General features: G+C 35.3%; 1 protein-coding gene across 1 annotated transcript in view; it reads right to left on the bottom strand.

The window, feature by feature from the left end:
- Positions 1-245: 245 nt before the first annotated feature.
- The window catches only part of LOC111085432, a 172,727-nt gene continuing 161,485 nt past the window's right edge, over positions 246-11,487 (bottom strand). Inside the window, exons 8-9 of the mRNA XM_022383944.1 lie at positions 5,962-7,759; positions 246-1,118 (exon numbers count right to left, since the gene is read on the bottom strand). Of these exons, the coding sequence (XP_022239652.1) occupies positions 493-1,118; positions 5,962-7,759 (2,424 nt within the window). The 3' untranslated portion in view covers positions 246-492. The remainder of the gene's footprint in view (positions 1,119-5,961; positions 7,760-11,487) is intronic.

Here is an 11,487-nt window from a genome sequence, read left to right as displayed (position 1 = left end):
AGCCCGGGATAAAAAGAAATAACACGAATTCTGATATTTCTTGCGAAAGAGCTTAAAAAAAGATCAAAACTTTTTATAGATTAAAAATATTACAGGTGTTCCATTTCAAGAATTAAAGAGACATTACGAATCTTTCTTAATTGTATTTAAGTTGTTGCTCTACGCAACAACAAAGACCAAATAACAAAAACAATGAAAAAAGACATGTAAGTCAAGGTATAAACAAAAGAATAAGGGAAGCAGCTTCGATTTCTTCTACACGTTACTAACCTTGCAGAATGTTAAACGTTGTTACATATTTGTTTCAACAGATAAACTTCTAAACACTTTGAAAACACAACAATAAGACATGTAGTTAATAATTTGTCGAAAAAGGGCGTTTTTGTTCTCGATTAAATGTGGTACAGACGATGAAAATTATGGTAGTTAAACTGACAAGAACACTTGAGCATATTTACCACATACGGTTTGTTAATAAATTTGCCGACATAACTAAGACTGTGAGTTTTCTCCTCCGGAAAGAGAGTTTTTCCGTTCTTGAGCGCGCTCTATACCGAGTTTTTTGGCTGCCGAAGTAGCTAAGAGATCAATCTCTGCATATTGTACAACTTCCGACTTTAAAGCCGGGCTTGCCGGCTCAGAGTTTCCCATCTCAACTTCAAGATAATTTAGCTCTTTGTCATCCTTTGGGAATACAAAATGAAAGTTGTGTCGAGTGGATGTCGGAGAACTGTATGAGCCTTCAAAATACCACGAGGGGGAGCCTGGTGAAGAAGTAGTAGTTGTTTTTGGAACTTGAAACTGTCGGGAAGGAGGCTTCTGGCGGTGCTGAGAACATTCTTTGGTGTTACGAGTTGGGAAGGTGTTTACTATCTGTTCTAAGGCAGCACGAGGTTGTTGGATGTTCACTCCCATCGTGGCTGCACGATAAGCAAGGGCGTATACTTCTTCAGCCCTTAGGTATTCACAGCTGCTAGTGCTACTGCTGCTGCTCCGAGAGCACAGCGACAACGTTTCTATGTAATCACTCATGTCGGAAGAAGAGCTACTGGATGCAGCTGAAAGGTCCAGCACACCTAGTTGGTCTGGAGGCAACATGTGACTATAGATGCTGCAATCTGTGAACAGGTAATGGGATTTTGATAAACATCATATATTTTGTCTTGTTTTTTTTTACAGTTTATATTTAGAAAATCTGTTTGATTGAGAGCTTTCACTAAAATAACTGAAAGAAACACTTTGTTCTGATTTTTATAGTTAAGGAGACTTTATCACGAACTTAGTTCAAATATGTGTGTCCCCATGATGATTTAAATTACCAAACAAATTAATAAACAGAACCGCGTGAACTGACTGACTAATATCGTTCCATAGAACGTAATACATTCTGTTGATTCTCAGATATAACACGAACATTCAGCGAGTTATAGTTTTGTAAAAGGTCCACACTTGCCCAAAAAACAACAGAAATTTACCGAATCTCTTTCTCTTCAGAAACAATATCAATTCAATACATGGATATAGGTTTATCATGAATTATTCAACTTGAAAATAACTTTGATTTAGATTTCAATTTTTAATTTTTTGGTGAACTACAATGTTACAGATGTTTGTACTTGCATGGCACGTGACAGTAACTACGAGTTAACTGTGTGTAAATATGAAGTTCAGCTTCAAATTTCAGTTCTTGTTCTATTTCAGAAAACATGATTTTAAAGATTTCCTTAGAGTAAAATGTCATACTTAATTAGGACAAGTACGCCATCAACGCTTATAAGCTGTTTTGAATTCCAATTTATTCAACTTCTACCATAAAACTTGAAACTGCAAAGCAAAACACAACAAAATAATAACTCTGAAATAAGTCAACGTTGCTTAGTGATTAATAACCATATTATTGTTTTTTTTCTATCTTTAGTTTCTCTTTGGGTGAGTAAGATTGTTTGATCGACTAATATTTCAGTTTAGGTCTGTCTAATCGCCCCAGTAAAACCCTCCCAAACGAACATTATGAGAGTATTCCAAACGATAAATTTTGATAAATACAATATTTTTGTCCTTTCATACTCTATACATTAATTTTCATCGAAACCACGAAATAGGATTTGTAAAACATCTGGTTTGGCAGTTAGTTTTTTTCTTTTTATTGATACATGTTGTTTATTTTCTTTTGCAACAAAACCACTTGTTTGATGCTTCATTTTGAGGTTAACAGTGAAAGTACAGCATACGTCATTGTCAGTTTATTTTTTCGGTTTTGTGCCATGCTTGAACTGTAAAATACAATAAAATTGTGTGCGACAGAAATACTAACAATTTTCATTCGAACAGAAGAGCTGATTTTAAAAGACTTATAAGTCTAATTATGTTAGCTAACATAATATACGTTTAGATTTTAAAAGTTTTGTACAATTGTTTGATATCCTTGAGCAGGAAAACGTAACTTAAATATTCCACTGAGTTAAGAATTTAAGGAAAAATTGTTTTTATATTTTATATGTTACAGGAAAGAAATAGCTTGGAAGATACACGTTTAAATTATACTGATAAATTTGGTAAAACTAAAAGATAAAAGCGAAATGTTTGTACTTTTTAACAAAATATAAAATACACATTAATACAATTGTCTTAATATTGGTAAAAATCAAAGTGGTCGAAATTAAAAAGCAAAATCGTAAAGAAATAAATTGAAACTGTTAAACAAAGTTTTATAGAAATTACACAAGATAATGTAGGAGAATATGTTTTTGGTAGAACTTTTCCCCCTTTGTCTTATATTTTGTTCATCAACTTCTTGTTATTAAGCATAGTATTATTTTCGCTTTCATAACATTTAAGTATGTCTAAGATCTTCTCTAGCAGCTTTTTTTTCCTTTGTGTAGTGTTACAGGTTTACCTATGGAGCGAACAAATATCTTTAGTCTGTCTAGTTTTTGAACTAGTCGAATATTTAGCCCCATTTTCTGATGGTCGCGCGTATTCGGGCAGGTACCTCGTCGTATAAGTAGAGTACAGCCCAAGTGGTAAACTGTTGGGCATGTTTTTGTTTAGGTAATAACCAGATGAATCATAATAATTAAACAACTTAGAAATATAGTAAAGATGATACAAAATTTTCAAAAGATTAGGAACTAGAAAATTAAATTGGGGTCAAGAATACAAGCACGCAGATTCCTAAATGAATAAAACGATCTACTGTTGAACCTTTCATGTAAGTAAGTTAGTAAATTTACACGTGGAATAAGCCGATTAAGCCGCATTTCTGCTGAACGATACTATGATACGCTTCGAGGCTAATATGCGATTTATATGTTTTTGCACATAGTGACAGTGGCGCCCCCAATACAATTATTCAGATTTGTTCTGGATCCACCAGTGCTTTCACACATAGTATCTCATAAACTACAGGTCTGCTGTTCCCATTACATAATGACGGTTGGTACCATGCAACACTATCTCAAGGTCGCGGTTTAAAACCTCGCAATAGCTACACATAGAGGGCGCCCGAAGAACATGGCGACACAAATACTCTCTTTTACAGGCTTTATAATATGATATCGTTTGTGTAATTTATTCGAAATGGATTGCTAAGTTGCCTGGATATTCGATATTTCGCCGTAAAAATCCAGTATGACCCTTGAAAAGGGGCACATCATCTTTAGAAAGGGGGGCGCCAGACCCGTGTTAGATCGGCGAGGGGGTAACTGGGGCAGTTGCTCCCCCTAAAATCCGCCACTGCATGCAAGAGACAATAGTTTCGATTGTGATTGTTCCATAAAATTGTAGTTTATCCGAAACAATATGCACAATGCCTTGCTTCATATACTGAAGAAAATGGCTGCTTCTAACAATGCGCACACTGCTTTGCTACATATATCGGATACATTATCCGTCCCTAACAATTTACACAGGGCCTTGTTAAACACACTGGAGAAATTTGCAGTTCCTTACACAAAAATTTCGCGTCTGTCAAATAATATAAACAGTGCTTTGCTACATATACTGGAGAAAATAGCCGTTTCTTGCAAGAAAATATCGTGTACGTGAAACAATGCACACAATGCCTTACTACATATATTGAAGAAATTGATCGTCCCTAGTAATGTACATAGCACCTTGGTACATGTAACAGATAAACTGGACGTCCCTTACATAAATCATTTCACGAACGTATTTAAAACACTTAAAAGGTAGTCATAGTTAAACATTTTATACATTGTAATAGGCTACCTATAAGACCGCCATTTAGATTTAAGATTTTAACGAAATGAGAGAACCTTCTAGATAGAAAATATGAAGTTACTTTCATTAAGCTTTTCTTAAAGCTAACGAAGCGTGATTATAATAAATTATACTTGTCATAAGACAATAGTATGAGGTTTATTATACAGAATGGTCCAAAATTATCATTCCTATTTTAAAATTTAATAATTAAATAACAAAGGAAATACAACCATGCCATTTTCAACATCTTGTACCACAACTCAAACAGTTTTTATTGTTATGTTTTTTTTTCATCCAATGAGTAGTGTTACCCCGAAAACTGGCAACTGTGCAAGAAAAGGCTCAATGCATTGTTTGTTTTGCAGAGACCAAGTCAGTGACTGTGGTTCAGCGTAATTACAGACGCCAGTACAGGAAAGAAGTACGGGGGTATGTTAAGGATATTGTGTATTACACACTTATAGCAAACTTCATGGAGCTAAAGACCAGTATAATGGATGTCATCGCCACTGTAACTGCGGACATGTTGCAGCGAACGTAGACTGAAATCGTATATCGGTTAGACGCGCTGAGAGCCAATAATGGGGCAAACGTAGAAGTCTACTGACATCTCAATAAAAACTGTTTGAGTTGGGCTAAAAGATATTGAAAACTGCATGGTTGTATTTTCTTAGTTAGTTTATAACTAAATTTAAAAATAAGAAAGATAATTTTGGACTACTCTGTATTTTTAAACACTGCATTTCGTATTTGGTCTCATGTTTTTTGTTTTGTTTTTAGAAAAGAAGAGTGTATAACAGTATTTAAACCATATTATGTATGTCATATCCCTTAGTATATTCAGTGAAACGAGTCATTGGCAATGGATATGTCAGACATATTGGTTGAAATACTATTATACACTTTTATTTTCGGAAATCTTAAGGGACCGAATAAAGAATATAGTGTTTGAAAATACAATGAGTCTAATACTTCTGTCTAACGATAACAGTTGTTATTCTAACAAATGGCTTATATAAATAGTGTTCCGACCACTATTACTTTTTTAGTATCCAAGCCGGCCCGATGAGCGTTGGTATTAAGTGAAACGCGTCGTCGGCATGCGATATGACAGAACAGTGTGTGGTTGAAATGCTATTATATGTTGTGTTTCTAGGGAGCGAATAAAGAATGCCGTGTTTAAAAACACAATAACCTCAGTATTGTTGTCTTGTGAAAAACATATATCAGTAAACACTTAACCCTGGAGAAAGGCGAAAGCCGAAATGTATTTTAGGTATTAATAAACAAATTTCTTCCAATTTTGTGGTCGTAATTCTTATAATTTCTAATTTCCAGTCGGCACTTAAAAATCTAAAGTTTAAAAACAAATAAAACCAAAAGTTCCATTTTGAGCCAAGTTTTTCTGTTAAATTTTTCAACAGTTAATTACTGCTTCTTATAGAAAATCAGTTATATGATTTACGCTTTCACTAAAGCGTGGCTCGTTGGTCGTGGTGCCATTCACTCTGAACTTTCTTAAAGTATATATTTTGCCGAATGCTAGTTGTGCATGTGTATGTGTACAGGTTTTGACATTTTCAACAATATTACATGAGTATAAAATGTTCACCAATACACCACTTTATTATTACGAAACAGTGCTCGAGCTATCCAGCCCCAGTGGTCATCTTTCTGTGCTATAGATATTAAATAATAGTATACTAAAAACAACCATCATTACGTCTTAGCTCTTACCTTTTGTGTCTCTACATCGACCGCTTTTCGAGATTTTATGTGAACCAGAATTTCCGTGTTTTCTAGAATGGTCTACACTGCTTTGAGTGGAAAAAGCCTTTGTGCAGTTGTCTTGATTTTGTTTTCTAGGAAGCGACCCATGTATACACGTGGTAGCTGTAATGTTAGTGGGTGGTGATCTTTCTTCCCGAAATCCATTAAGCCCTGGTATTTTCGTTCCAACTTCATTCCTTCCCGATTTGCAAGGAACACTACACGATCTTTTAATCATGCTTAGTCGGCATTGACCACTGTCGATACACTTTACTTGATTAGGAAGAGGATCATTGCTTAGGTCTTCTTCTTCAGACAACTTTGAATCTTCGTCCGTCTTTAGGCAGTCTGCTGATCTACACTGCGAAAGCCTGTGAAGATTTTCAAAAGAATGCTTACTAGGAGAATTAGGAACTGAAGATGAAGGAGAAATTTCATCAGTGCTGTAGGACTTTTCCTTTGTTCTTAACGTCAGTTTAGTCAAGATCGAACATTTTCTTCCTGGGAGAGTCTTAGATACTTCTACTTGGCGAGACGAACCTTCTCTACTTTCAGAAGCGTTCTCTCGACTCTCAATAGAATTAGATCTTTCCCTCTTTAATACTTTCTTTTTTAAACTACCCAAGGAGCTTGATCGACTAGCCCGAAAAAAGACTTCTTCTGGAATTAAACCTTTTTTCTTTATGAGACGATTTCCTGGAGTACAAAGTTCACTCCCATCTTTAGATTTTTCAACATTTTCCTGCTCTAAGTCTGGAACTTTATTCGGTAGAAAATAGGGCATAAAAGGTCTAAGGGGTAAACTTTCTTGCGTGCTCTGTGCTTTACTGGGGGTATCAGAAGGATTTATTTCAGCGTTAACAAGGTCCAGGTTTGATATTGAAGTAATTGAAATTAGAGATTTCCAAGGATCCACAGGTTCCATTGGTAAGTAATTATCAACACGTGACTCAAGTGGATGAGACGTTATGTGTTGGCATGACATCATTTCATAAATACTTTCACTATCGTGTATTGAAGATGACTTGCTATCTGAAAACACCTGACATTTTCCATCACATTCAGTAGAGCAGTGTGTTTTATCATCTTTATTCAAGAGGGCTACAGAAGCCTTGTTTACAACAGGCTCATCGTCATAAGGCTGGCCGACCAAAACGGACGCCGAATTTTCGTATAACTGCAAAGACTGAATAAAATCCAAGTTAGCATAGTCTCGAAATTCATTAATGACTTTATATTTCTCACCACTTTTGGAGGTTCGCGGTTTCTGAAAATTTACATAATTAATGGAAGCATCTGGGATATGTGATATTTTCTCAGTTGAGGTTACGATATTCTTCGTTTCTGCTAAGCTCTCACTAGATTTCACTCTATTAGTTTCAGGGGGAAGTGATGAGTCGAGTTGATATGTTTGTAACTCTGAGTTCAAGATGATATGCTGTGGTTCTTTGCCACCCACAAGAACTACTTCAACAGGTCTTTTCGTAGGTTCAGCACACACAGGGATCTCGACGACATTTCTGAGTTCGTGCTTCTGTTGACCAGAGCTAGAAGGTTGATTCTTATCATCTAGAGCGTCACTTCCCCAGCAAGGCATGAGATTTCCTGCCCATGACATCATGTTGTGACAAGCACAGCTCTGGACAAAGCTCTGCTGAAGCGGTTTGGGCTGATCATTTGTCTTTGGATGACTACAGGTGCAACAGGTTGGAATTTGCATGTCAAATGATGATTTGTTTTGGTTTTTCTCTGTAATTAGGTTTTCCTGAAATAATATGAAGTAATATCAAGCAAACATTTAGCAAGAGAAATACTGAAATAAAGCACACACAGATTTATATAGAAAGAAGTAGATAACTGCTATCTTGTAAAGTATCATAACTTATGATTCATAAGGTACAAATAAAAATTGGACCGTAATATACATACGGTACCTTATTAACAACTATTATAAGAAAATTGTTGATTCTTTCCGTCAACTTTAACTCTTCTACGGCTGAATCATGCATATTAGATATAACATGTTCCTTTTAAAACTTTAACATATATCACAGTCTCTTTAAGTGAGATCATATAAAAAATATACGTTCTATTGTGCAGGAGATGGGCTAGCAATTAATATTACTTCATTATGTTATATTATAAAGAGAATGGGCTATAAAATACCAAACTATGACTGCGTTACATCCTGCTATATAATAATGAATTACCAAATAATACAGCTAAACTACAAAATGGTCACAAAACTGCTTTTAAATAATTCAACCATAAAAGTGTCACACTTCACATACCGTGTACTGTAAGTGCTCACATTTTATCTTTAGACATCGTCCGGCTCACTGAAAGTGTCATTAATGACTGTTGCAGTGTTTTGAACATTTACAGGTATGGAAGCTTGTCTTGTGAGCTAATGTGTCATTTGAAACCCAGAAAATACCTTATGAACTAATTTTCACTATGCTGTTTGAATAGCACGAATACTTAATACCCGTTTTATTGTTTTACATAAGCCATATAGTGTGTCAGGGTGAGATACAAAAACGAGATATCTATTGTCTAGCGCAATACAAGCAGTACTAGGCTAGTAAAGGTGGGCTACTCTAATTCTTATGGCGAATCCAGAGAGAACATATCTTACATCAAATATGGCGGTACTGGTTCTTAGCACGGAGAAGACCTATCTTTTATTAATGACCCACACGCTATACATCTTATCCCCAGGTTGATTTACTTGTGAGTGTGATATTGCCCTCTTCAGATAGTATAAACCCACTATCAATGACTACAGACAACCATGGAAACTGTAGAGTTGAACATTTATTATGGAAAGGGGGGATGATCAGGTGCAAAGCGTTTGCAGTTAATAACATTTAATACAAATGAAACCATATTGACAGATATTTAACTCTTTGAATGTATATTCTTAGTTCATTATATATATATATATATGGTCATAGTTTGAGTTTTTCTCCCTTTAGGTCCACACTTCACGTGACCTATGATACATCTGAATCCCTTCGTCAAGACTGAATGATATCTTGCCGTCATTACGTCAGTATGGGCCTTATAAAGCACTCACTGAGTAGCTGATGTAGCAAAACATATTATTTTGTTTTAATTTTGTTGGATAATGCAATTTCTAGTGTGTTACTATACAATGGACTTGTACTGTATAGGGGTGTTCATAAGGTTAATGCATATTTATTCGGCGGTTATCTTTCAATGTGGCTCATTTGCATCACAAAATAAAGTAGTTTAGTCACTTAGAATGAGAAAAGGAGGATTTTGAGATTTTGAGTGCAATCTTTAACAATATCATCTTCTAAAAAATTACTACCTTTTATAATGATAAAGAATATACAAAAGAACTAAAGGTATTAAAATGACACTATTGTTAAAAACAGGCTGCAAATGACCTTAAACCGAATTAATTTACATAAGTGGGAGTACATAGGTTTATTGTTTTTATTTTTTTACTTCCGAGGCCTCTTATGGCTGTTCGGACACTTTAGATGCTGGTGCATCATTGTTGATTCTCAGGCAGATATTTACCTGATGGCGCTCATCTCCTTTTCAGTTAGCCGTCCATAATTTAGCAGTACAAATCTAGAGAGGAGGCTGTTAGTCATCAACACCCACCGCTAACACTTGAACTACTCTTTTACCAACGAATAATGGGATTAACCATCACGTTATAACGCTTCCACTGTTGAAAGGGCGACCATGTTTGGCAACGGGGCTTTGAACCCATGACCTAACCATCAGGCCATGCTAGGCCTTATTGGTTTCGATAAATACAGATGTGACAACAACAAAGTTTAGTTCTACAACTGTCTTAATTTATGTAAAATTCCTAAATTACAAACTCTGATGTTTACATGCACTTCAATAATGGCTAAGTGATAGTATATTCTTATACACCCAGTCTATTAACTTTGCTTTGTTTAGGCCGTGAATAATACATTGAATTAAATAATTTATCACCTACTTATGACAGGTGAGATACAAAAAATTAAATATCTACAGTTTAGCCCAGCTGCGCTGTACTTTCGTCGTGGATTAAATTTTGCTATGACTACATAGGTTGAGTACATAATATTAAAACGTCATTACATCTCATTGTGCCACGTCCAATCGTGTCCTATCTGACGTCCGTGCATCTTGACAATGGTCCTGTAGTTTCCATTGCAAATGCTCTTTTATAAGTTTTTCATGTTCAAAGCATACCTCTCCCCCTTAATTGTATTTCATAAGCCATATAGTGTACCAGAATGATGGTTTGCAAGTGCTCATTTCAACAGTCTGATTGCATTGAAATCCACAGTCGCTGTATCCAGCGGCTTAACTGATATGTTGTTGTATCAAATAGCATGGATACTTAACACCCGTTTCATTCTCCAGTATCTTGAAATACTGGACAGTTAAAAGGATACCACGTGAAAGTTACACGTGTACTTGTGCCTTGTTTTACTTTCCCAGACTGAGATTATTGTTGATTATATTGTAATGTTGCCTGGGACATACATATAATTGGATTGTGCCAGTGACCTTTGTATTCATGGATTCTCACCTACTACAAGACGCTGCACTATGCTTACCATGCTGGGGTGCGACTTGGTGCTGCTCTCTTGCTGAATGGTCCTGGCACACCAACCTGATCAGGTTCCTATGTTTTCCAATGCCATTAAGAACAAATGATGTACCCATCTTGGAAATTATAATTACGCAATCTGAGCACACTTTTATGATCTGATTGTATATTTTTCGTCGGAAAGGACTGTTACATACTTTTTCATAAAGCTAATAAATTTCGGTAGTATTACACTACCTACGAAACGCTAAACAATGTTAAAATGTTATTCTGGTACATGTCGTTCCTCGTTCCATCGCGACTTTATATCGGCTATGGTTGTTACATGACCTGGATATCAAAGTTGTTTTAATATAATTTTGTCAACCTTCTGTTGCGACACTGAAGAGCAGGAAAAACATCAGAAATTAATGACATATTTGTACTTTTGTTTGTCTTTTATACCCACCTCTTCTTAAAAAAAATTAGTTTTTAATTAATACAGAATGAAAGGAATTGACAAATTAATAAAAAATGAAATTTAATGACTTCATTAAAACTTGTTAGTGTCGGGAAATCTTTAGTTTAATCAAAATTTAAATTCATAAAATGTGAACATTCTTATAACGAGTGCTAAAAATTATAATTTTATAAACCAGACCATTTGGCATATTAATAACGCATTAAACTGTAATCATATATATGGTAGACATAAAATTTATAATAATTGATATTAGCATTTTTAGACGGAGTTTTTCTTTCCTGATAGTGCAACGATTATTACATGTTTCTAGCGGAATGAAGTTATCAAGTATTAAATCTAATAAAGCGTACATTTAACATTAAGTAATACAACGTCGCGGGTTCGAATCCGCATCCCACCAAACATGCTCGCCCTTTCAGCCGTCGGGGCGTTATAATGT

Source organism: Limulus polyphemus, unplaced genomic scaffold (genome assembly GCF_000517525.1).
Source record: "Limulus polyphemus unplaced genomic scaffold, Limulus_polyphemus-2.1.2 Scaffold385, whole genome shotgun sequence".
In the NCBI taxonomy this organism is placed as follows: Eukaryota; Metazoa; Arthropoda; class Merostomata; order Xiphosura; family Limulidae; genus Limulus; species Limulus polyphemus.
This window is presented reverse-complemented; position numbering and strand designations above follow the sequence as displayed.